The sequence below is a fragment of the Rhineura floridana genome, chromosome 1 (assembly GCF_030035675.1).
Source record: "Rhineura floridana isolate rRhiFlo1 chromosome 1, rRhiFlo1.hap2, whole genome shotgun sequence".
NCBI classification, from domain to species: Eukaryota; Metazoa; Chordata; class Lepidosauria; order Squamata; family Rhineuridae; genus Rhineura; species Rhineura floridana.
This window is the reverse complement of record NC_084480.1, coordinates 155,369,968-155,396,742: the sequence shown is the minus strand read 5'-3', so window position 1 is coordinate 155,396,742 and position 26,775 is coordinate 155,369,968. Positions and strand designations below refer to the sequence as shown.

The following is a 26,775-nucleotide window of genomic DNA, read 5'->3' as shown; positions in this document are numbered from 1 at the left end:
ACGCTAGCAATTGGTTTTTGGGGGGGACGGCGAGAAGCTGAAGCGTCATGGAGTAGGAGGAGATCCGCGGCTCAGAGCTGCACAGAGCGTCGCGTAGTAGTGACGTAATTGCTAAGGTGAGGCTCTCGCTTGCGCGCCTGCGGGGCCGGCGGCGGCGAAAGTATCTGCCTGGGCGCTTCGCAGGTCAGTCAAAAAGTGCCTCGATTGAATCGGAGGCCATGTCCGCGCAAGTCTTCTCCATTTTCCCTCGGCGGCCGCTGATAACGTCCAACCCCGGTGTTACTCTGTGGCAGCCACGATAGCTGCTGTTGGTCCCTCTCCTTCCTCCTGGCCTAGTTCTTACTGAGATGGTCGATCTGTGTCTTGCCTGTAGCCCCTCAGATTATACTTGTGGGCTCCTTGCAACTGAATTTGCTTCCACCTGCAAAACAAAACGATAAAAAAATCTCTGCCCGTTGAAAAAAAGAAAAAAAGCATGCCAAGGAAAAGGAATCCAAATTAGAGTCGTTTTCTGTGTCGTTTTTTATACTGTACCTTCAGTCATGTGAGCCTCCAGTTGAAGTCTTTAGTTGGCCAGCCTAGTTACAGGTTTACCTCCTTTTGCCTTAGGTAGTGTACATCGTGTTGGGGGTGGTGGGTGATTTTTTAATATGAAAGAGGCGAAGGGAGCTGAATCCTCCTCCACCTTACCTTAATTCCCTGCAGCCTTTCGCACATTCCTTCCTCATCACCCAGTGAGCTGGGCTAAGAGAAAAGTGGCTGAGGTGATGGAGGGAGGGCAAACGTCTTCTCTCTTGTGTACCCCTCTTGATACACATATCCCAACTTTATATGAACAACAACATTTTATTGCGGTCAACCAACCATTAAAAAGTTCACAACTGGATAAATATGTAATCATAAAATCAGAAGAACAAAGGTGAGGATTTAAGAGCTAACAATTGCTGAATGTCTAAGAGAGATTACTACATTCAGAAATATTGCTACCTGTTCAGTAATGAATTTATTGGATCCCTCAAAGAAAATATTCAGAAGAGTCTCTAATGATCGATCGGGAAATTGCCTCATAAGGGAGTAGATTTTATGGTTTCTGACCCCTTGATAAAATCTACAGTAATAAAACGCATAGGAAACTGTTTCAAATTCCAACACCTATCCTTAATTGGAACTTTGGTAAATCTGCCCTCTAACATCTTTGTGGGTAAAATGTTAAAATGTGCCAACAGAAGAGCTGTTCTATACTTGGGAAATGTTAAAAAGTGTAGGTGTGGCATAGATTGATTAGAGGCAGACCAAGTCAGACCCAGTGAGCGTGGTCAACAAGGACCTTTGCCAAGGTATGTAGTTCTTGGTTATCCATATCTTGTAACAATGGATTTAGCTTGTGTTGGGTCCAAGGACAAGAGATAAGGAGACAAGCCAATAGTACTCATTTTACCAATTAGCTCTCTTTTCCAAATAAATATAAAAGGATTGAGCAGCACCTGATAAACCAGATAAATTGGAGGCAATTTTATATGTGATTAAACAAATGGGACTACCCACATCATGTTTTCTTTGGTTCTTCAAAGGGGCTTAGAAAAGGCCGAATCAGGATACCACTGCGTGTACTGGCAGTTACAACAACCTTTCCATCTTAACTTTCTGGGAGTCCAAGGAGAAAGAATCACCAGGGTAAGGTATATATGCCCCTTTCCTCAGTGTCTCAAAGCTGCTTTTTATTGATACAGTATTTATCTACATGTGGAAAAATGTGTATATATATTGTAACAAAGCTTGTGCTGACAGGTTTTGTAAGATATTCTAAGATATTTTTCCATGTGAAATTTAAAATATGAAATGGGAAGACATGGAAAGTGGACCAATAGTAAAGGATATAAAATAAAAGTAAAGTTTAGAAACATATTTCAAATTCCACCATCTAATTATATGCCTGTTCAAGTAGAAATGGGGGGGGGTGTCACATGCACACAGCTGATCAAAATGTATAAGCCCATAGAAATTATAAAGTTAAAATAAAAATCCAAGTTGAACTTAACTAGACACCATATGAAGGGAGTGAGAAAAAGCTGAAGGAAGATTTGTCAAAAGGAAAGCAGAAGAGGAAGAAAGTTCCTTGAAAGCCAGAGGAGAGCAGTATGATCAACAAACAAACCCATTAAAGTTTGGTAAAAGCCCTTGGATTTGCCCAGGAGAAGAAGCTTGAATACTATAGTGAGAGCACTTCTGGTGAACACTAGGTTGAAGAGGATCAAGGACAGAATTGAATAACAAGAAGAAAAGGCAGTGTAGCTGAAAGAAGAGGTGTGTGCCACTGAGAAGCTCAGTTCAGATGGGCAATGAGGAAATGCAGTTTAGCGTAAGAACAGCAAATGCTCTGGCTTTTCATTAAATATGAAGGTTAGCAATACAGAAGGATAAATGAGTTTCATATTGGATATTGCTGTTTTTTCTTCAAGCTTAAAAAATCTGGATGGGAGGAGTGGCGGAGGAAGGCTTGAGTAGTGAAAAAGAGAGAGGGCTCTGAACTAGAAATATGTAAGTAATGTAGCCTTCAATATATGCAGAAAAACCCATTTGCCCACATAGCCAATCAAACAAAAATAATTTGAATGATTTGTCTAGCAACAGGGTGCATTGGTGTAAATAATCTATCCTTCATTTTTACATTATATAATCCAAAACAAATATGCATACATATTGTCTCTTATAGCCTTTTTTAGCTTTGAATCATCAAGTTTGTGTAATTGTTATACTGGGAGGATTCTATATATTAGGTCATATGACTTTTGCAGAATTCTGTTTAGAGATGGAAGGAGACAAGTGGAAATTAAATAGAGGGGTTGCCTCTGCACTTGCAAGAACACTGAATTGACCATTCACTTGAAGACTAAGAGCTGGGTCACATGTACAGTTTCCCCAAATTTCAACAAAAAGTATATTTGAAAATACAAGTGCATGTATACTTTGTGTCCAAGAACGTATTCACAGGCTCTTCTAGGGAACAAAAATGATAGCAAGATCTCAACAGTAACTCTCTTGACAGAACATTGGGCTTCATTTATGGTGCAGAGATGGCTTATAACTTAGGAACTTGAGAATTTTCAGCGCTCTGAATTATATAATGTTAGCTGTCAGTTTTATGAAGATCGGTAATTGTACTGCTGAGAACTTTGTCACAGAGATTATAGAATGATGCTGCAGACATCTTGTCCCATGGAATTGTGAAAACTGGCATTGGAAAACTGAAAATAAAGTAGCCTGCTATGATACATGAAGTTCTCCTTTGTTCATTCTTTTTGCAATGTTGAAATCTTCAGGATGTGTTACTGGAGCCAAGGAGATCAGGTGCCAAATCCTCTCTCTTGTTAATCCTATATTTTTTATAACAGTATTAACAACATTCATCTTTGGTTTAGCTATCCTTCTCAGACAAGGGATTGTCTACGCAGAGTTCTTCTATTCTTCCAACATGAATGATTACTTACTGTTTTCAGTTATTGACAGGCTGGTGTTAACAACTGCCACAAAATCGACTTTCTTACTTGGAACAGACTATTGCTTCCTTAGATAATTAGATATTGCTAGTACTGCTTTGTACTAAGAGGCAATTTAACTTGAAATCATCACATGTGGCCTAGTCTTCGCCAAATTTAAGGTTGGTTAAACTAGGAGACAGTCCTATTGATCTTAGCTGGGTTGAAAAGGCATATGTAGGATTATACCATAAGCCTACAGATATTTCTGCCTTTTCATCTAAAAATGGAAAACATCTGCAGATAAGGACAAAGTGGACTTAATTATTACCTTTGGGGGGGAAATATTGAACATCCTGCTCCAGGGAGCATGCCTCAAAAACTCACACTGCCCTGTTAAAAGGTAGTATCACAGTTTTTGTGATTTCCATTGCTAAGTAGGCATTTAAAACCCATCCATGATAGGTGACGGTATATATCTACCATTGTACAGTAAAACCAATGTCATGATAATGGTTGTGCTATTGCTAACTATACAGTTGCAATAATCAAAACTGTTGGACTATGGAGTTCATTTTATAATTTCCTTCCATTATATTTGTGTTGTAGTAAACTTGATATGACAGACCCAGACGTTCTCACTGAAGTCCCAGCTGCTCTGAAGCGTCTTGCCAAGTATGTGGTACGTGGCTTCTACGGTACTGAACATGCTTTGGCCCTGGACATTCTAATTCGGAATCCATGTGTAAAAGAGGAGGACATGCTGGAATTGCTGAAGTTTGATCGGAAGCAGTTGCGAGCTGTTCTCAACACTCTTAAAGGTGACAAGTTCATCAAATGCAGGATGAGAGTGGAGACAGCCTCAGATGGCAAGATGACACGGCACAACTTCTATTTCATCAATTACCGCCTATTGGTCAATGTTGTTAAATACAAGCTAGACCACATGAGAAGGAGGATTGAGACAGATGAAAGAGACTCCACCAACCGAGCCTCCTTCAGATGTCCTATTTGCTTCAGCACCTTCACAGACTTAGAGGCAAATCAGTTGTTTGATCCTATGACAGGTAAGGTACAAGCATTCAACCCTTAAACAGTCCAACTGGGTTGGACAAATTATTTGACTCCTTACCAGGGAGGGTTACAAACCAAATAATTTGGGTGGTCTGTGTGATTAGTTTAAGTTATTACAGCCTGAGGATGTGGACAAGCGGCGCAAAGAAGTGCAGCTGATCACCTGTGTCCTTGACCATCTTGGCTTCTTAGGGCTAGACGTAGAGGGTTGACCGGGTAGGTCCAGGAAGTGATCAATGCTTCACTGGAAGAGGGGGAAGTACCATCTACCTTGAAGGACATGATGATGCACCCCCTCCCTAAAAAGAGCTCCCTGAACACAGAAGTGTTAAACCACCATTGCCCAGTGGCAAATATCCCCTTCTTGGGCAAGGTGCTTGCAAGGGTGGTGGTGGTCCAGCTTTAGGCAGGCATGCAGGAAACTGATGATTTGGATCCATTCCAGTCTGGCTTCAGGCCTGGCCATGGCACTGAAACCACCTTGTTCATCCTGGTTGAAGACAGTTGTCAGGAGAGAGATGAGTGGAGTGCAATGTTGCTTGTTCTCCTTTATCTCCCAGCAGCTTTCAATACTGTTGACCATGGTACCTTTGTGGAGCATGTCAGGGAGGTAGAGGTTGGGGGCACTGTACTTCATTGGCCTACTCCTACTTCCAGGACCATTTCCAGAAAGAGGCTGTATTATCTGGTGCCATGGGAGTTGTCCTGTGGTGCCCCTCAGGGTTCCGTCTTGTCCTTCATGCTATTTAATATCTTTATTTAGCCTCTGGGAGCTGTTACCAGGAGATTTAGAGTGAGGTGTCACCAATATGTGGATGACACCCAGCCTATCTCTGGAGGCCAATAAATTGAAACTAAATTCCTGAAAAGACAGAGGTGTTATATGTTCTGAGTTCTTAAGTCTCACAGGTGGGGAGATGGCCTGTCCTGGATGGAGCTGCACTCCCCAGGAAGGAGCAGGCCAATAGTTTAGGGGTGCTCCTGGGTCTAGTCTTGCCACTGGAAGCTCAGGTGGCCTGAATGGCTAGGAGTGCCTTTTTTCTGGCTCCGGCTGGTTCATCAGCTACGTCTCCTTTTGGACAGAGAAAAGCTGACCATGGTACTCTGTATCCTGTTAGCTTTCGGATGGGATTATTGCAATGCCCTCTACATGGGGCTGCCCTTGAAGACGATTCAACTGGTCCAAAATGCAGTATCGAGATCAGTGGTTCCCAACCTGGGGGCTGTGAAGTAATCTGGACAGGCCGCGAACAGTAAATAAATTAATTATTTTATTTTTTAAAGTCTTCCCTTCTTGGATGCTGTCTGCTCCCTACTGCTGCTGCAGGCGACACCTCTCCCTTACTCCAAACAAGAGGGGAGGGCTTGTGCTGAAGTGGCAGTGTCTTTCAGGCATGTTGAGGGCAGGTGTTTGCCTATAAAACATGTGGCTGAGGGAGGAGCTACCAGCTACTATTGCCAACTCCCGTCTCCTCGCATGGCACTGCTGACAGTGCCCTTGTGCAAAATTTAAATCGATGTTTCTAAAAGAAATTCAAACCAGAGACACTTTTTAACCTGCGTGTTTTCTGCATTCTTTAAAGTTCGTGTGTGGGTAGTAAATGCATCTGGACAGCGAATTGCCCAAGCTGCAAATCAAATGGCCTTTTCACAGTTTTCCAAGGGTTTGAGTAAGAAGTGCTAGTTATAATCAGCAGGTTCTGATGTCTGTCTGTCCAGGTCATATGGTGGGAAGGGGAATCCCACTGACTGGTTTCAATACCTCTTTGAATAGTTGGTGGGCATCTAACAGCCAGTACTGTGTTTACTCAGAGATAAAGCAAATTAAAATGCTAAATTCTTCAACCTGCATGATGCACATTAACCTGGAATGCATTGTTTCACTTTTTTTATATAATTCTGCAATTGTTAATATATTTATTACAAATGTATTTTGGTTTTGCTTGTCATCAGGATCAGTAAGAATCAATACAGGGCCTGTTTAACCTTACACATTTAGTCTGATCTTTACTAGAGACTTGTGTGTTGTTTATACTGGGGTACCGACTCCTATATACAATATGCAGATTGGCTTTGTCACTGCTTGTCTTGATCTTGGATTTTCAAACGTCCGTAATATTTACATGGAATTGCTTTCTTACATCAGTGTCTTAGGCCCGATTCATATGTGGAACATGCTTCTGCACAGCTGAATTGCATGTTTCTGCAATAATGTTTGTTGGTACAAAGAGCTGTGTTGTGCAGCCTGATCCATCTCTTTCCTCCAAACAGGTGTAACTGGAGCAGTGTGGGATCCAGTCACGCACAAGTAGCTCCCAGATTAGTCTACTAATGTATGAATTGGCCCTTAGATTGTTCTGTTAAGGTGGCAGTGGCGAGGAGACGCTAAGAATTTATGCACATAGCATCTCAAACAGAATAACTCTTCACTTTTTTGTGTTGGTGGCTTCAGTAAAGAAAGAGGCTGAAGAAAAGGTGTAGTCTTGCAAGAAATGGTGTGTTATAGTAGCCCTCAAAGGATTTCACCATCTCACTCTTTAAAAACAATTTGCTATGTTCAGATTGGTTTGTGGACATTGGAAGGAACAATGTTGGTTAGAAGAAAAATAAGCTTGAAAAATGTATAGTTTTACCAAAAGATAAGTTGACATGTTTAATATAAGTTGATACTTTGTACTATTTAACTTAGTTGTTGTTTCAGTCTCTCTTCCATGCTGCTCCCCCCCCCCACGGTGCACACTCAGCTGGTGTCTTTGACCTTCAGGCACAGCCCTTTATCCTTTACATGCAGAGGAAATTATGTTACTAGTAGAAACAAAATTTATTGCAGTTTTTTATATGTACAATTCTTAATAGTGCACAACTGATGTATTGGCTTAGTAGAGGGAGCAGCACATTGCTTAAAGAAGGTATTAGATCAGGGGCTGCCAATGTGGTGCCCACTAGTGCCAGTTTGCCCACCAGAACCTCCTGTGATGCCTGTGAAAGGTTTCAGTAAATCCCCTAAAAAGTATCAGTACACAAAAGACTGTTCGCTGTTCCTGCTCAGTTTCTGTTTGCACTAGTTCAACCTCCCCTACATGGAAACCATTATGCCAGGCCCCCCCAGCAGCCATTTTGTGTCATGCCCAGGGCCGGCACCAGGGGGCAGCTAGGTGGGCCCCTGCAGCCCAGAGGGGCCCCTCCTTAGGGTGGGAGGGTAGCCCTTCCATTCTGGGATCTGCGGCAGCATCGGCTCCAGACCCTACCGCGGATCGCTGAGAGGGACCTCCCAGGCACCTCTCCCGCATACAGTTAGTGCGAGCTATGCAGGCCCCACCTACCTCTATCACTCCTGTAAACGACGTGCGTGCTGCATGTGCATGCCTTCCATTAACCAAGATGGCAGCAGAAGTTTCCCTAAGGGGCTGATGCCCCTGCTGCCATCTTTGTTGATGGTAGGCATCAACTAAGATGGCGACAGGGGCATCAGCCCCTTAGGGAAACCTCTACTGCCATCTTGGTTAATGGCAGACTATCAAAGTGATTTGTTGAGGGAAATGTTGGGAAGCTACCTGTCAGTCTTCTCTTGATATAATTTAACATACTCCCCATCTCAGAACTAATAAACTCATGCCTTATTGTGCTAGAGATATTGAATGCAAAACTTTTAGTACCAAGTGGTTAGGCTGCGAAAGGTCAGAAAATGGAATGTGTGTAATGTAAAAGACAAAATCCATATGGTTGTTTCTTAAAATACTTTAAAAGGACATAGATGGTTGGGTTAAAAGAACTGGGGAGATAGCCATTTTGAAAAACTAGCTCTGTCAAAGAACAAACAGTACTTTGGATTGTAAAACCATTCTGTCAATAAACATTTGAGCCCTGTCATCCTATTTCATATGTTAGGGTGGCCAGCATAAGGCCTGAAACCCAAATGTCCACAGAACCTCTTTGTCCCATGAGTCCCAGATATCATAGAGCTGCACCAGCCATGTGAAATGCCTTGGTAGTCTGGAAGCATCTTATAGGTTTCATGTTGCTGATCTCTGGTTGAAAGAAATGTAACAGCCTTTAAGAATATAGAGTTAAGTCTTAACTTTGTTACTGAAATATCAGGGTGCTTTGTTTTTGTATTCTGAGGGAAATGAAGTGTTTAATAATAGGTACTTGTACTTAAAATGTGACTTAGTTTTGTCTCTCAGTTCTTAGCAGCTTTTCTTCTGCTTAGGAATTTTTCGCTGTACCTTTTGCGAGACTGAAGTGGAGGAAGATGAATCGGCAATGCCCAAAAAGGATGCACGGACACTTGTGGCACGATTTAATGAACAGATAGAGCCTATCTATGCACTGCTCCGTGAGACTGAGGATGTTAACCTAGCCTACGAATTACTTGAACCTGAGCCTATGGAGATTCTTGCACTAAAGCAGAGGTGAGCAGGGGTACTGAACTCTCTGCACCTGGTACTGATGTGTTAATATTCAAACATCATTTTGGTGTTGGATGTGTTAGGATGGGTTACATGGTCCATTTCTTTCTCATCATTTGCATGAAGAATCAGGAAGTATTTAGGTTACAGCTAAGAGAAGAGGGGACAGGAAAGAGAACTCTGTAGTGTGGCACAGGAAAGGATTGGTTGCTATTATCAGTCACCGTGTCTGTTATCAATCACTGGGTTGCTCAAGAACTTCCAGTGAGATGGTAACAAATTCCTGTGGGTGTCTACATTTTTATGAGAAGCCCTAATCCAGGGATGGCTAACCTTTTTTTGGCCCTAGAATGGCATTTACCCTTGGCCATCCCTGTGGGGGCCACATACCAACAGTAGATATGGCCTCCCCACAACCACATGCAGGCACAACACACTGGCGCACAGACCCCCACTTCTTAGCAGATCAGTTGGGGGGGGGCTATTGCTCCCTCTCTCTGCTCGCATTTCAGCAAACATTATGGGACCTTTTCTGCGAAGGATAACTATGATCATTTCTTTTGAAACAACTAACTTGTCCCAATGCCTCCCTGCTACTGTAAGCGAGATTAAGAATCTTATTACATGTCTCACTTTGGGTAAGGCCCCGGGAGAAGTTACGTTGCCACCAGAAATCTATAAGTATTTCTCGGACTGGTGGGCCCCAATACTGGCCAAAGTGTTCACCCAAATTAACAGTATGGGTACATTCCCTGATGATTGGACACAGACTATTGTATTTCCTATTTACAAGTGGGATCCAAGTAATTATTGGCCAATTAGCCTCTTGGATATTGATTCCAACTTATATAGCAAATTCTTGTCAAATAAGTTGGAGGACTGGGAGTCTTCTAATTATGTCATCTGGCCTGAACAGGCCGGTTTCAGAAAAGGACAAGGCACTATCCATCACTGCTTGTCCCTTCATTTTTTAGCCATCTAAAACATCTTTATGTCACCTGTGTTGATTTAGCTGCAGCTTTTGACTTGATGGACAGAAACCTATTGTCTAAATTTGCAAGTACAGTAGGGCCCTGCTTTACGGCGTTTCGCTAATGCAGCAGTCTTAATTAGATGCAATTAGATTAAAGCCCCACTCATACAGCACTTGTTCCACTTTTACGGCAGTTTTTGGGCGTTGCGCACCATTCTATTCAATGAGTTCTGCTTTTCAGCGGTTTTTGCTTTTCGGCGGGGGTCTGGAACATAACCCGCTGTATGAGTGGGGCCCTACTGTACTAACACTGACAGATGACTTTTGTTTTTGATCAAGGGAACTCTACACTAGAGTAGGGATATCTGGCTCATTAACTGAACCTATCACCACTAATAAAGGGGTAAAATAAGGATGCCTTTTGGCTCCATCACTTTTTAATCTATACCTAAATGACAGTTTTAAAATTATCTGGTCCAGAATTCCCCCCCCCCCCGCTTCGATTGGGTCCAAAAAAAAGTGTCTTATTATATGCAGATTTTACTGTCAGTCACTCGTTTCGGCCTAAGTAGGCCGCTGTCTAAGCTTAGCAAGTACTGTAACAAAGGTGAATATTAACTATGCTAAAACAAAGGTGATGGTGATTGCAAAAAGACACTTGTCATTTCCAATGGTCTATTGATGGTTATCAGATTGAACAATGCCAGGAGTTTAAATATCTTTATTTATTTATTTATTTATTGCATTTGTATACCGCCCCATAGCCGAAGCTCTCTGGGTGGTTTACAACAATTAAAAACATTAAATATATATATACAAATTTAAAAACACATTTTTAAAAAGCAATTTAAAAACACATGCTAAAATGCCTGGGAGAAGAGGAAAGTCTTGACCTGGTGCTGAAAAGATAACAGTGTTGGTGCCAGGTGCACCTCGTCAGGCAGATCATTCCATAATTTGGAGGCCACCAATATCTTAGTGTTTACAGAAACTGTCCTGGAAAACATATGTGGAAATAACCAAAGTAATGGCTTTAAGAACAATTGGAGCTATTCTTAATTTTTTCCATACAGTAGGGAGCTGTTTAGTTGATCTTGCCTTAAAAAATTTCCAGACTATAGTGATTGCTCAGATGCTATATGGTGCTGCAGTCTGGGGTTGGGATGACTCTCAGGTAGCCAAATTAAAGGCACTTCAAAATGGTTTTTTGAGAAAACTTTAATTTTGCCTCCTAGTACCCCGGCAGCATTGATTCAAGCAGAGGTTAGTCTTTCCTTCATTAGAGCTCATATTCACTATTCTATGATTAATTTTTGGAGAACTTTAAAAGAATCCCCTGCCAAGGTGTTACCCAAACTATGTCTTGATAAGCAGCTAAAGTGGAAATTTTTGGTCCTCATGATTCCATAATCTATTTCAATCATATTATATCTCGGCAGAGGCATTGCCTACTTTGGATTCAAAAGAGAGGGTTCGAGAATATATTTTTGGCTATAGTGCTTTCTTAGATAGACCGGCCATTATAGATTCTAAATTCTCAAAATGGTATAGGCTTTACAAGTGTGACCATCAAAGAGTTACATATCTTATTAATTTCACAGTTCCAAAACTTAGGCAAGATTTTATGGTACTTCATTTTCAAACTATGCCAACTACCATGATTAATGATAGAGTGAGGAATTTTACATCTATTCCTTTGTCATGGTCAGATCACCGCCTATTAAGGTTTAGACTCACATTGTCTTCTCCCCTCTGCAAGGGTGGAGGACCAATTAAGATGGTCCGTCCCCGGAGACTAATGAATCCTGAGGGTTTTCTGATGGCTCTAGGGAATTTTCCGGCTGATAGAATTGACGGTCCTGTCGAAAACCTGGCCACGCTGTGGAATACAGAAATGGCCCGGGCAGTTGACACGATCGCCCCGGTGCGCCCTCTCCGTTGCAGAGCTCAATTGGCTCCCTGGTTTACCCCGGAGCTAAGAGTGATGAAGCAAGAAAGGAGACGGCTTGAGTGCAAATGGAGGCGAACTCCCGACGGCTGTAATCATGCACTTGTGAGGGTCTGTACCAAACTCTATGTGAAGGCAGTGAGAGCAGCAAAGAAGCAATACTTTGCTGTCTCTATTCAGTCATCCCTTAACCGCCCAGCGGAACTTTATAAAGTTGTCCGGGGACTTTTACACTCTGGTCCCCAGGACGCAATAATACCATCAACTGCCCGCTGTAATGAGTTTGCGTGACACTTTCGTGATAAGATCATGAACATCCGCCGGGACCTTGACTCCATTATTGTAGCAGTTGATCCTAATGAGGTGTCCAGAGCACAGTCTTGTCCTGTTTTACTGGATGAGTTTCAGTTGGTACAGCTCGAGGATGTGGACAAGGTGCTTGGACAGGTGCGGGCGACCACTTCTGCTCTGGATCCTTGCCCCTCATGGCTAATAAAAGCTAGCAGGAATGGAACAGCCGGCTGGGCCAAGGAGGTGATTAATGCCTCTTTACGAGAGGGAGTGGTCCCACCCTGCCTGAAACAGGCGGTGGTGAGACCGCTCCTAAAAAAACCCTCCTTGGACCCTGATAATTTGGACAACTATAGGCCAGTAGCAAATGTTCCATTCCTGGGCAAGGTCCTAGAGTGTGTGGTCGCTCGCCAACTCCAGGCTCTCTTGGATGAAACTGATTATCTGGACCCATTTCAATCGGGCTTTCGGCCGGGGTTTGGTACAGAAACGGCCTTGGTCGCCCTGTATGATGACCTCTGTCGGGAGAAAGACAGAGGGAGTGTAACTCTGTTGGTTCTCCTTGATCTCTCAGTGGCGTTTGATACCATCGACCATGGTATCCTTCTGGAGCGACTTACGGATTTAGGAGTGGGAGGCACTGCTTGGCGGTGGCTCTGCTCCTATCTCGGGAATCGTCTCCAGAAGGTGATGCTGGGGGAGCATTACTCAAGTCCCTGGGTACTCCAATATGGGGTCCCGCAGGGTTCAGTTCTGTCCCTCATGCTTTTTAATATCTATATGAAGCCGCTGGGTGAGGTCATCAGGAGTTTTGGAGTGCGTTTCCAGCAATATGCTGATGATACGCAGCTCTACTACTCCTTTTCATCTTCGTCAGGTGAGGCTGTTGATGTACTAGACCGCTGCCTGGCCGCGATAATGGGCTGGATGAGAGCTAATAAACTGAAACTCAATCCTAACAAGACTGAGATGCTGTTGGTGGGAGGGCCCTCTGCCCAGATGGTTGACGTTCGACCTGCCCTAGATGGGGTTACACTCCCCCTAAAGGAGCAGGTACGTAGTTTGGGGGTCTTATTAGATCCGCTCCTGTCACTTGAGGCTCAGGTAGCCTCGGTGGCACGGAATGCATTCTACCAGCTTCGGCTGGTAGCCCAACTACGACCCTATCTGAACAGGGAGAATCTCGCCTCAGTTATCCATGCTATGGTAACCTCTAGATTGGACTACTGTAATGCACTCTACGTGGGGCTACCTATGAAGACGGTTCGGAAACTTCAGCTAGTGCAAAATGCTGCGGCCAGAGTTCTCACTGGGACAAAGAAATTTGACCATATAATACCTGTCCTGGCGCAGCTGCACTGGCTACCGATATGTTTCTGGGCCAGATTCAAAGTGTTGGTTCTTACCTATAAAGCCCTAAACGGCATCGGACCGCAATACCTGGTGGAACGCCTCTCTCGCTATGTACCTACCCATTCACTACGCTCGACGTCGAAGGCCCTTCTCCGGGTCCCAACTCATAAAGAGGCCTGGAGATCAACAACTAGATCTAGGGCCTTCTCGGTGGTGGCCCCCGAACTATGGAATGCCCTCCCAGACGAGATACGCCTGGCGCCTTCTTTGTTATCGTTTCGGCGCGAGGTAAAAACCTACCTTTTTGCCCAGGCTTTTTAAACATTTTAAATTTATATTTTAAACTTCATATGGATCTTAATTTATAAACTCAATGGCAATTCTATTTCAGATTTTTATCATGTTTATGTTTTTATAATTGTACTATATTTTGCACACTTGCTCATATTTTAATTGTGATTTTATTTGTTGTACACCGCCCTGAGAGCTTTCTGCTATAGGGCGGTCTAGAAATGTAATTAAATAAATAAATAATAAAATAAAATACTCACAGACCCCTCTGGCTTCAATGCCTCTATATCTGTGGATCCTCAGAGACTGAAGATCTATCTTATTATCTGTTGTTTTGCCCTTTGCACCAGAATACACGAGTTAAATTTTGGGATTATTCTTATCTCATAGAATCATAGAATAGTAGAGTTGGAAGGGGCCTATAAGGCCATCGAGTCCACCCCTCTGCTCAATGCAGGAATCCAAATCAAAGCATTCCCGACAGACGGCTGTCCAGCTGCCTCTTGAATGCCTCCAGTCTGCATTCTGATTAGGTCCAGAGAAGATTTTCTGTCTTGTGTCTGACACAAATACTTTTGTAACCCGTATGGTCTCTCTTTTTGCAATGGCAGCACTAAAGATCCAAGAAAAAATTATTTCTGATAATGCAGTAAATTGTCATGGGGACACTGTGATCTAATATTCCTGTCATCAATTCTTTTAGTGCTGTTACTGATTCTTAGCTTTTGCAGCAGTTAAATTTTAATGGATTTTAAATAATGTGGTGTTATTTTAAGGTTAGTTTTATATTAGTCCTTTTGCCTTTGTATAGCATGCATGTCTTAAATAGTTGTATGGTGAAAATCTTACCTATAGTGTGGAGTAGTACTAGTTGTTTGTTCAACTCAGTATTCTTCCAGCACTTCTTGCTGCATTCCTGGACCAGATTTGCATTTAAGCAATCTTCTCTGAACCCACATTGCTCAGTTCTCTATTCTTATGATGGTCGTGATCTGTTGTCTTAATCTAAGATTAATAAAAATACAGCGATACTCATATCCCCTAGTTGAAATTGCCAGAAATTCCTGGGTTAATGACTGCTATGAAATCTGCAATCCATTGGATTTATCTATTTATTTTGTTACATTTATTAGTTGCCCCCATAAGCAAGCTTCTGTGTGCAACAAATAATTTAAAAGTACAAATCCAATAAAACACCAAAATAACAGAACTCTATGAAACAGAAACAATCCACATCAGAGCAGAAACTAACATTTCAACCATAATCATATCCTCTAATAACAACAGAGCCACAAAATTATCTTCATAGATCTAGAATGTAGAAAATTTAGAATCCTGGGTGATATCCAATAGCTCTTAGTATGATTTGTTTAACAGTTCAATTTATTTAAATAAATTAATATATCTATGTTAGCAATGTGTGTGATATTTTATGATTGTCTACAGCAAGGAGCGGGCAGTTGGTGCACTGGGAAACAGCAGTCTACTAAGCGGGCAGCACAAGGAAGCCTGGACTACCAAGGGACCCTCTTATGAGGACTTGTATACCCAGAATGTCATCATCAGTATGGAGGACCAAGAGGATCTGCACCAGCCAGCAAATGAAGGGAAGCCACCCAGAGAGAGACCAGTTTGGCTGCGGGAGAGCACAGTGCAAGGGGCTTTTGATCCTGATGATGTCAAAGAAGGTAAGAAAAGTAAACTGTGCTCTGAAGTAACAGGGGTGTATTTCTAGGGTGTTCCTTGATCCATCTTGTCACTTGAGGCTCAGGTAGCCTCAGTGGTTAGAAGTACCCTTTACCAGCTATGGTTTGTGCACCAGCTATGGCCATTCTTGGACGGGGCAGCCTCGCTGCAGTGATTCATGCATTGATAACCTCAAGACTTGATTATTGCAGTCAGTTCTATGTGAGGCTACCCTTGCACATGACCTGGAAGCCCCAGTTCAAAGCTGCAAAATAATGCAGCTTGACTGCTGATGTGGACAGACCACTGCCAGCTCATAACACCAGTGCTTAAAAGCTTGCAGTGGCTGCCCATATGTTACCAGGCTAGGTTCATGGTCCTTGTATTAATTTACAGGGCGTTTAACAACTTGGATCCAGGATATCTTAGGGACTGCTTGATCCCTTATACCTCTGCCTGATCACTGAGATCTTTAAAGAATTCTCTGTTGGTGATCCCCCATGGCTCAGCTGCATAGCTCATAATTACTGAAAGCTGTGCATTCAGTATGTGGGCCCCAAGCCTATGGAACTACCTCCCATCTGAGATTAGACAAGTACCCTCCTTGCTAAACTTCAGGCATGTGGCAAAGATTTTCTTATTTCAGTAGGCATTTTTTTTGATGAATTTTAATTACTCTTATTCTTTGTATGTTTTTTAAAAACACTTTATGTACACTGCTTAGAAAGTCTGAATACTAAGTGGTATATAAATGTCTGAAAAATTAAAGTAGGAAGGAAAGTGCACAATTCAAAATAGGAAAGTATATGCTGTACATTTCAGTGTGTGTGCATCAACACACACACTGTCTTAGTTATTATTATTATTATTTATTAGACTTATATACTGCCCAACTAGCAATAGCTCTCTGGGCGGTGAACACAAAGAATACAATAAAATACACAATATAATACAATAAGAACATATAAAATAAGAACAATCTAAAATCAATACAACAAATATAAAAATCAGGTTAATTTAAATTAAAATGCTTTGGAAAAGAGGAAGGTTTTAACCTGGCACCGAAAGGATATCAGTGTCGGCGCCAGGCGCACCTCCTCAGAGAAACTGTTCCACAGTTCGGGGGCCACCACTGAGAAGGCCCAAGATCTTGTCACCACCCTCTGGGCCTCTTTATGAGTCGGAACCCGGAGGAGGGCCTTCTTGCTTCCTGCTTGTAAAGTAGCTGCCTTCCCAGGCACATAGAAAAGGTTATTGACTAATTTATGCTCCTAAGAACACGTACCTCATGTTTTCTAACATTGCAGTTTCAGTGTCGGATGCAAGTTGCTATTTGGAACTCAAGATTTCTACTTCTTTTGAATAGCTTTGAAAGACTGAATTCCAGAAGACTTAGTTCGTTGAAGCAAAAACAACAATGCTCTGTGGTACCTTATTTGTAGGATTTCAAATTTCTGTGATGCTTTTAGAAAGCTTGAAGTGCTTTACATATATTATCTTACTGTAATTCTCACAGCAGCCTCGTAAAATAGTCTGGTACTATTATCCCTGTGTTGGATAAGAAGATAAGAAGAGCCTGCTGGATCAGGCCAGTGGCTTATCTAGTTCAGCATCCTGTTGTCAGAGTGGCCAACCAGATGCCCGTGGGAAGTCCGCAAGCAGGACCTGAGCAAACTCCCCTCCTGCGGCTTCCGGCAACTGGTTTTCAGATGTGTGGTGGCAGAACACAGCCATAATGGCTAGTAGCTATTGATAGCATTATCCTCCATGAATTTGTCTACTCCTCTTTTAAAGCCACCCAAGTGGGTGGCCATCACTGCCTCTTGTGGGAACGAATTCCACAGTTTAACTATGTGCTATGTGAAGAAGTCCTTTTTTCTGTCTGTCCTGAATCTTCCAACTTTCAGCTTCATTGAATGTCCATGAGTTCTAGTGTTATGAGAGAGGGAGAAAAAGGTTTTTATCCACTTTTTACATGCTAGCATAATTTTATACACTTCCATCATGTTGCCTCTGACTTGCCTTTTCTCTAAACTAAAAAGCCCCAAATATTGCAACCTTTCCTCATGGGAAAGTCGCTCCATTCCCTTGATCATTCTGGTTGCCCTTTTCTGAACCTTTTCCAACTCAACAGTATCCTTTCTATGGTGAGGCGACCAGAACTGTACACAGCATTCCAAATGCTGCCACACCATAGATTAATACAACAGCATTATGATATCAACAGTTTTATTTTCTATACCTTTTATAATGATCTCTAGCATGGAGTTTGCCTTTTTACAGCTACCACACATTGGGTTGACACCTTCATTGAGCTATCCACTATGACCCCAAGGTCTCGTTCCTGGTCAGTCACCCACCAGTTCAGATCCCATGAGTATATATGTGAAAATAAAAATTTTTGCACCAACATGCATAACTTTACCCTTGTTTACATTAAATCTCATTTGCTATTTTGCCACCCATTCACTGAGTATGGAGAGGTTCTTTTGGAGCTCTTCACAATCACTTTTTGTTTTAACAACCCTGAACAATTTAGTATCATCAACAAACTTGGTCACCTTACTGCTCACCCCTAACTCTAGATTGTTTATGAACAACTTAAAAAGGACAGGTCCCAATACCAGTCCTTGGGGGACTCCCATTTTCTACAGCCCTCCATTGGGACAACTGTCCATTTATTCCTACTTTCTGCTTCCTTCTACTAAACCAATTCCTGTTCCACAAGAAGACCTCCATGACTGCTAAGCTTACTCAGGAGTCTTTGGTGAGGTACCATGTCAAAAGCTTTTTGAAAGTCTATGTCCACTGGATCACCTCTATATTTATGCTTGTTGACACTCTCAAAGAATTCTAATAGGTTAGTGAGACAGGACTTTCCTTTGTAGAAGCCATGCTGGCTCTGCTTCAGCAAGGCTTGTTCTTCTATGTGCTTAGTTAATTTGTCTTTAATAATACTTTATACCAGTTTTCCTGGGACAAAAGTTAAGCTAACCAGCCTGTAATTTCCAGGATCCCCCCTGGAACTTTTTTTGAAGATTGGCATTACACTGGCCTCTTTCCAGTCCTCAGGTCTGGAGTTGGATCTGAGGGACAAGTTGCATATTTTTGCTAGAAGATCAGCAATTTCACATGTGATTTCTTTGAGAACTCTCAGGTGGATGCCATCCAGACCTGGCAATCTGCCTGTTTTTTTTTGTTTTTTTGTCTATTAAGCTTAGAACTTGCTATCTTGTCATCACTCTTTACTGCAGATTGGGGTGTAGGGTTAGGACTAAGTGACTGGGTTGCATAAGACTGACTGATTCATTACCAAGTTCATGATCAAGGTGAGATTTAAGCCAGGGGTTTCCTGATTCATAATTCGCCTCTTAGCCACCACACTACAGCAGCTCATCTTAAAGACTAAAACACTGTGGCATTAGGAGCTTTCATAGGATTGAACTTCTCAATGTAGCCATTCCCCTATGGGGCATAATCCATTCCAGTTAAACAGGTTCGGTAGTAAACCTAACTGGGAATAAAAATAGGACTGAAGATACCCCTTACCTGCCATGTTGTTTTTTTATGTACAGAGAGATTTCTTATGGGAGAACATTTAGATATGCATCTTCTCTCTTCACCCCTCTAACTCCTTGAAATAATACAGTTCAAGAAAAGAGATACTGCTTTGCTCTGTGCATATTATAAAAATAGCTCTTTTAGAAGAATAGGGACCAAGAGTCCAATTAGCTCAACTCATCTAACAACTCACATGCAGTGTGTCACGTGAACTTGAATTAAACTTGCCCAGGGGGAATCATGACTGTGGCTTTTATATACAAGCCTTTAATGCTTTCTTCTGCATTACTTTCTAGACTTAACTGCAGGTGTTCTGGTTAGATGGACTAACAAGGCTGATTCAGATGTAATGTCAAACTAGGGTCTGTGAGCTTTGAAGGATCCTAATACATTCTCTCCTTCCTTTGTGCCCTGTGATTTCCTCCCTCATTTCCTAGCTTGGGACAAATCATATATACCTGTTTCATCTATGTAAACAGATTGGTTTATGCTTGGCTTGCAAATCTGAGTTAGAAACCATGGGTTGAACCTGGTTCAGAGGGCTTCCATATTGGGTATTTAGTGTGGAAATGCCATGTTTTGTTTACTTATTCTCTATATTTATATGGTTTGCCATCAAATTGTGAAGAACAATAATTAGGTAGTCCTAGGAGTTGCCCATCTGGAAGTATCCTTGAAGGTTTGGATGAAATAGCGAACTCTTGTTTGCCTCAAATCTGGAACAGAGGAAGCGAACTGCAGCATAAAAGAAGAACAGGGAGTGTGCAGACTCTAAGGTCCTTTCAGATTTGTTCACATAGCAACAATGATATTACATCTAAACTAGCAATATTATTAAAACAAAGAAAAGGAATGCCCCACACTTATTAAGAAAAGGCTTTCTAAACTCCCTTCAACTAAAGTCATGTTGGTAATTTAAACTACTGGTCCCTTAAAGTAGTGGATGTTCTGTCCTTGTTAGAAACTGAAGCTAATGGAGAGTGCCACAGCTCAACTGTAGATAAACATTGGTAGGCAAGATGAAATTCAGCTGATCTTTTGTCAGTGGGACTGGCTGATGTTGAGCTTCAGGGCTTGATTCAAGGAATTGGTGTTGCCCTTTTGAAGTCTTTATTGTCAAGAATTCAAGAATTTTCATGGGGGGGGTCAACTCCCAAGCCTGGGGCAATTGATCCCAGCCAGGAGCAACCCCTGCCTCCTTTTCCAGGGCTGAGTTAAACCAACAACAGCCCTGCAAGGTAGGTAGACTGCCACCACCTCTTAAACGTGGTCACCCACTCTGGGCCAAGGATTCCAAGAGCCAAGGATGCACTCCTTGTCTTGGAGCCGTAAGGCAAAATACCTGACTAGTCTGTGGCTAATTGGCCAAGGTGCTGGATTTAGAGCCAAATTCCTCTTAAAATGAACACACTGGTAAATAAAAGGTAGCTTTATTAGAATAAAATATAAGTACAAAAATGTAGCAGCAAAATAATTCCTTAAACCAAAGACCCAAAATGCAGAGAGTTCAAGCAAAAATAACAAATCTGTCTAGCTTATTCTATACGCGTACATTATAAGAAGACAGGCAGAGTAACTTCATGAGTTTGCATCTCCCCAGAGATGTATAGCCTGGATAGCAGATGGAAGATCTGCTGCCCTAGGCTCCTACTGGGAGAAGGGGTGGGATATAAATCTAATAAATAAATAAGATGACACCGCAACATCAGGTAGCACCAAGGAACATTGGGGATCAGAGACCCAGAATCTTAGTTGTACTTGTATAGGGAAAAGCCCAGCAACAGCTAGGAATTAATTAGCCAGTCAAGGGGCTTGCTGAGTGGTCCCTCAGATACACTGGTCCAAGGCCGTTTAGGGCTGTAAAGGTCAAAACCAGCACTTTGAATTGGGCCCAGAAGTAAATTGGGAGCCAGTGGAGTTGATAAAGCACAGGGGTGATATGCTCCCTGCACCGTGCTCCAGTTAACATTCTGGCTGCTGCAGTTTGAACCAACTGTAATTTCTGAACCGTTTTCAAAGGCAGCCCCACTTGGAGTGCATTACAGTAATCAAGCCTTGATGTCACCAATGCATGTGTCGCTGTGGCCAAGTCAACTGCCTCCAGGAACAGATGCAGCTGGTAGACCAGTTTGTTGACCAAAAGCACTCCTGGTTACCGCAGCCACCTGATACTCAAGCAGCAGGGGAGGATCCAGGAGGACTCCCAAACTGCAGACCTGCTCCTTCAAGGGGAGTGCAACCCCATCCAAAACAGGTTGCAAACCCATCCCTGGTGCAGTTTTTCCCTTGACCAGCAGTACTTCTGTCTTGTCTGGATTAAGTTTCAGTTTGTTAGCCCACATCCAGCCCTTCACAGCCTCCAGGCACCGGTTGAGAATGAGCACTCCCTCCCTGCCATCAGGTGGTGGGGAGAGATAGAGCTGAGTGTCATCAGCATATTGATTGCAGACTGAAGAACCCACTACTTACTGATTTGATTTGTAGCTCATTACATAGCATAACAGCAGTCACAGGGCTGTGGAGTCAGTACAGCAAACCTTCGACTCTGACTCCTCTATTTTTCTACTGTCTGGCTCTGACTCTGACTCCACCCAAAATTGCTTCCAACTCCACGGCCCTGTTACCATATATTGTTATAATATTATAAGTTTTTATTTCAAAGCCTGAGTCAGAGTCGGCATATTTCTTCCAACTCCAACTCTAGTATTGTTTTACTAGCTTTAAAATCCAACTTTCAAACTATCTTATCCCTGGCTATTAAAAAAATTCAAAATGGAAAATATCATTTCCAGAAGACAAGTTGTCATTGAAGTGGTTAATCTGGTCTGGGCTGTACCTCTTCAGCTAGCAGGTAGAGCTTCAAATAACAATGTTCCTCCAGACAGACAAGCAAAACATCCTCAAACAGAGAAAACTAGAATACTAAAGAGGCCAGGCTAGAATCCTCCCTGTTGACATGCAAAACTGGTTTAGCCCAGTTGTGGGCTTTGGCAAGTTCTCTGAGGGGGAGACGGATTTCTTAGCTGAGTGGCAGCAAATGTGGCACATAAACAGTACATGTAAGAAACGGCCCATGGTTGGGTCAAGATGGGTGGTGAACCTATTTTGGCATGAGGTCCACATTTGCTGTCATCCAACCCTCTGAGGGCTTGCTAGTAGTAGGTGTGGCCACTGCCCTCACTCTCTCACATACACACTGACCATATATACACCATACATACGGCAGACACAGATACCTGTTTCTTGTCCCTTGCTTTCCGGTCATACCCTTAAGTGCCTTCACTGGTGGTACTAAACAACTCCTTGCCAGGTTTCTGGCAATTTCAGTAGTGATTGTATACACTGAGAGCAGCAGCATGTTCTGGTGGCACACTTGTGAAACAAAGTGAGAGCAGTGATTCAGGCAGTTTTAGTAGCGCTAAATAACTTGTTAACACTTGAAGGCAGGTTGGAGTGCTTCAGAAAGAAGAAACTGCATTTCCTATTTTTATATCCTTGTGTGTTCTCGGGATGAATACAGTATCCCAGTAGTAGTGTATAAAACTATTCCCTTATTTTTCATTTATCAGACATTCAATGTTTTCTTGCAGGTGGTCAGGACACAAATATGTTACAGGAAGGAGAAGAAGGTCAGGCTGCTCTAGACAATAACGAAGAGGTGATGCGTGCTCTGCTTATCCATGAAAAGAAAACCCCCTCTGCCTCTGCAGCTGCCATGGGAGGTATTGCTCCGTTATCTAGTGCCAATGCCAGTGACTCTGAGAGCGAGACGAGCGAATCAGATGAGGACTCCCCTCCCCACGTGGCCACTGCTGCAACAACACTCTATGGGCTAGCAGAAGAAGATGATGACGATGAATTTGAGGTGGTGACAGAGGATCCCACCGTTATGGTGGCAGGACGCCCATTTTCTTACAGTCAAGTAAACCAACGGCCTGAGCTGGTGGCCCAAATGACTCTGGAGGAGAAAGAGCAGTATATAGCTATGGGCCAGCGAATGTTTGAAGACATGTTTGATTAGCTTCCTTCTATTTGGGCAGTATTTATAGATAATGATCAACTGGAAATTCTGGAATAGAGCAAAAAAACTGAATTATATCCTCACCCTTTCATAGTTAATTCAGTTATTCTTTAGAATCCCACCGAGAAACTCACATGAGCAATCATATTGATAAAGAGGAAGCCATCCACAGATGTAGTATGAGCATGTGACAGCGTACAGGGCAGTCCAGACACAGTGTGTCATGTGCACATGTGCACACAGAGCTATGTTTAGTCTTCAAGTTTTGAGATCCCAATTATTAGCTTGTTCTTGTTTGCTTTTGACCTAGGAAAAATGAATACTTTTAACATGAATGTTCCTTTGGTTGCTTTTTTCCTGTTTTGAAAGGGGGTTGTGGAAGGCATTATCTTAAGTTTACTGGATTCTGAAAGTTACCAATAGCAGCTCCTCTTAAAATAATATTTGAAGATTGTTGCTTCAGAATTGTGTATGATCTGGTTGGATCTGTTTATTGCCTTCCAGACATGACATTTTGGTAGTTTTATTTCCAACAAACAGATAAGCAGGATACATATATTGTCCCCGTGTACCTTTTTTCAAGTGTTATAGATTCTGTTTGTAAAAGAATACATAGCCACAGAGAACATATGCACAATCACGTTAACCAGTGGATATTTGATCACCACAGTGGTTGAAATAGCTTCATGAAGAAAGAGAGGCACAGTGGAACCAGGTAGACATTTTGGTTATTGCTGACTAGGAGGAAGATGCTCCATAGAACATTTTCCACAGAGAATGGTACATTTTACAGTCTTGTAAAATTTTAAAATTTATTTTTCAGGTCGGTGTTTCTTTGTTAAGATGAGCAGATTCCTGTCTTTTCATGTAAACACTTCACCTGCTGTGCTATAATTTTCAAATGAGGAGACTTGACTTTAAAATGTAAATTTACTGTAGTTCTCCCATAGTTTACAAAAGTGCTGTTATACTTCCCATTGCATGTCAGAATCAGGCCTCACTTGGCTCCCAGAAAGATGAGCTCAAACTCTCAAAATGTTTCTTTCCATGCTGCATTGTCCAGGTTGAAGAGAAAAAACTGTTCATGTTCTCCAACCTGCCATAAGAGGACTAGGAATGCAATAGGACTGCCTTTTTCAATTCATGGACTCTTGAGTGTATTTGTCATCCAAGTAAGTTGGGGTGGGAGTAATATTTTATTTTGGCACAAACCCAAAGGGTTTTATAATTTTAAAAAGATTATGCAGAACTTTGTTAGATATCAGCATTTAGCATGATACATTCTGTATCAATATTTCCAGCAGTGCCTATATGAACAAATCCAATGTTGTAATGTTTTCCCTTTTAAAAATATTACAGTTTTAAAAAATCATTGTATTTTTCTTATTTGGCATCACGCTAGAGCAGAGTGGTAAAAGGAATGTGTATTTCAAAGCTCTAGCATCTGTCACACATTCTGTTTTAATTTATACCACTTCAGTAAATTATCAGGACTGTAAAGTGTAAAGCTGTTGTATGCTGACCATGTATGTCTTGCTATATCTGTGAGGTTTCTTTTATGAATTTATCTTCAGAAATTTTGATAGGCAGTAGATGGAAGAAAATGTTAGACAAAGTTCATCTATCTTAAAATAAAAAAGGAACAAATAATGTTCCATTGATTTTTCATAAATTAATAAGCAAGTTGGAGCAGCTGGCTTTTCTTTTTCAGTTCAACACAAAATGAAGTACAAATATGTCTGTACTTGCTATTCTGCTACTAGGTAGATGATCAGGAACTGGCAGGCCTTTGCCTAAATTTAGGCCTGATATCTGATATTTGGCCTCCTACCCATGATGGCATGTGGTTGCTACTGCTAAAGGCCATAGAAGTCCTGTTCTAGGCAAAGATAAGAGAACATAATTAAAGGGGGACAGGAAGTACACATCTCCATATGCATTTAATTATCATACCACACTCAAGTTTCAACATTTCTGTTTTTGCCATGTGTGGTTTGTATTTTTATTGTGTTTTTAAGATATGTAAGGTAGGATTTATGTCCTGAAGGATGCAGATATTAATAATTGTAATTAAATAAATAAATACTGCCAACTACCCTAAAACTAAAAAAGCAACTGCTTTTGGTAATGAAATCTGGGTATGTTTTATTAGACAATATTTTACAGATTCCATATTATGACTTGAAGGAGGTTCATAATGAAACACATTCTGTCAGCACCTGGTAGACTTCCTTATTCTTGTAAACTAGGCGCCAAGCAAAGTACTTGGGTATTAGTATACCAAGTAAATAATAGTTTTTTAAAAAAATGTATAGACATTTTTCAAGAAAAAATGCTTCCTAAAGCAATTTTTAAAAATGCACCAAAATATAATATAGCAGAAAAACACAGCATTTTCATCTCAAAACACTACTCAAGAATCATCTGAATAAATTAACACAAGTTACTTTGGCAGGAAGAAGCTCAGTTTTAGACCCTGAAACCCCCAGCCTTTTCAGCATCATGTTTAATATACAGCACCCTGCATGTGAGATTATTGCTGCTGTTTTGCGAATACCAGTTTTGAGAAACCATAAAGACTTGTCAATTACCTGCTGCTTAGCAGCCTCCCTTTCCATTTGCTTGTGAACCTCATGATAGTTTGGAATAATACCTGAACCCCACAACTGTTTGATTCCTAAGGAAAATTCCATTCTTTGCAGTACCTTTCACCTAACGCTGTGAAAGCTGAGTAATTCAACAGATGTTGCTCGTGAAGTTTCATATTGCAGAAGACAAGTTTTCCGCTCTCTGTTAAAATTTCTGAACAGCGCTGACCTAACACAGACCTATAAATGAACAGTGGATCTTTTGCTAGTCTGATGATGATTATTAAATGTGCACTTACGTGCCTTTCTATATTCTTCTAGCTCAGCATCAGTTTTCCGAGATGACAATGATAGCCAAAAAGATCTGTATTAAGAATTCTACAATTCTGTTATACTAATATGTGTATAAATAAATATTCCGTTGTAAAAACTGTCAATTTATTCCTATCACAGCAAATTCTGGCGAGTATAGCCCAGACATCAGTAGAATCAAAATGGGTGTGTATTGGGGAGAACTATGGGAAGGAACTGGTGCAGATAAATCCCATTTATTTCCCTCCTATTGTTAACAGAAAACCCACCAGAATAAAATGGTTTTAGCAGGGTGCTGGATGGGATGGAGAGGAACTGTCCTGGATTTCCCCCTTCAAGCTGTAGGACTGCAGGATTAAAAGTACAAATATTTCTAGACCTAAGCAGTGAGATTCTGGAATGGAGCCGGTCTTTCCAATGCTACACTGAACAACTGTGTGGTAAAAATAATAGATTTAAATAGGGCTTTCACTTCTGGATAATAGTAACACACAACTCACAGTACATTATTTCTATCAAAAGAGAGGCACAAGAACGGATGTCAACCTGTGATTTGGGTCTCCAGGCTCAAGTTGTAAACTGACTCTGAATTCGATGATGACACAGAAGCACTGATAATAGACATGGATGGCAGAAGCAAAAAAGAAAACAAAAAATCAAGATGACTTAAGAAATAACAAGGTGCTCAGAATGGTGGAACAATGGACACTTGGAAAATATACATGGACGTAACAGCACATGGGGCATGATTTATTGTTCTGGACTGGGCACTATACTGTTTACTGACAAAAA

General features: G+C 41.7%; 1 protein-coding gene across 5 annotated transcripts; it reads left to right on the top strand.

Annotated features, from left to right (window-relative positions):
* The first annotated feature begins 7 nt into the window (after positions 1 to 7).
* Positions 8 to 26,101, top strand: GTF2E1 (general transcription factor IIE subunit 1). Of its 5 annotated transcripts, none has more exons than XM_061638453.1 (7): positions 13 to 183; positions 1,572 to 1,674; positions 2,460 to 2,538; positions 4,086 to 4,543; positions 8,761 to 8,962; positions 15,262 to 15,503; positions 22,653 to 26,101. In XM_061638453.1, the coding sequence occupies exons 4-7, from the start codon at positions 4,096 to 4,098 to the stop codon at positions 23,081 to 23,083; spliced, it is 1,323 nt and encodes a 440-aa protein (XP_061494437.1). In that variant the 5' UTR covers positions 13 to 183; positions 1,572 to 1,674; positions 2,460 to 2,538; positions 4,086 to 4,095; the 3' UTR covers positions 23,084 to 26,101. The 5 variants fall into 5 exon arrangements, with proteins under 5 accessions (XP_061494429.1, XP_061494437.1, XP_061494448.1 ...); XM_061638464.1 differs by having other exon boundaries at positions 1,572 to 1,679; XM_061638445.1 differs by lacking the exon at positions 2,460 to 2,538 and having other exon boundaries at positions 8 to 116.
* The last annotated feature ends 674 nt before the right edge of the window (positions 26,102 to 26,775 follow it).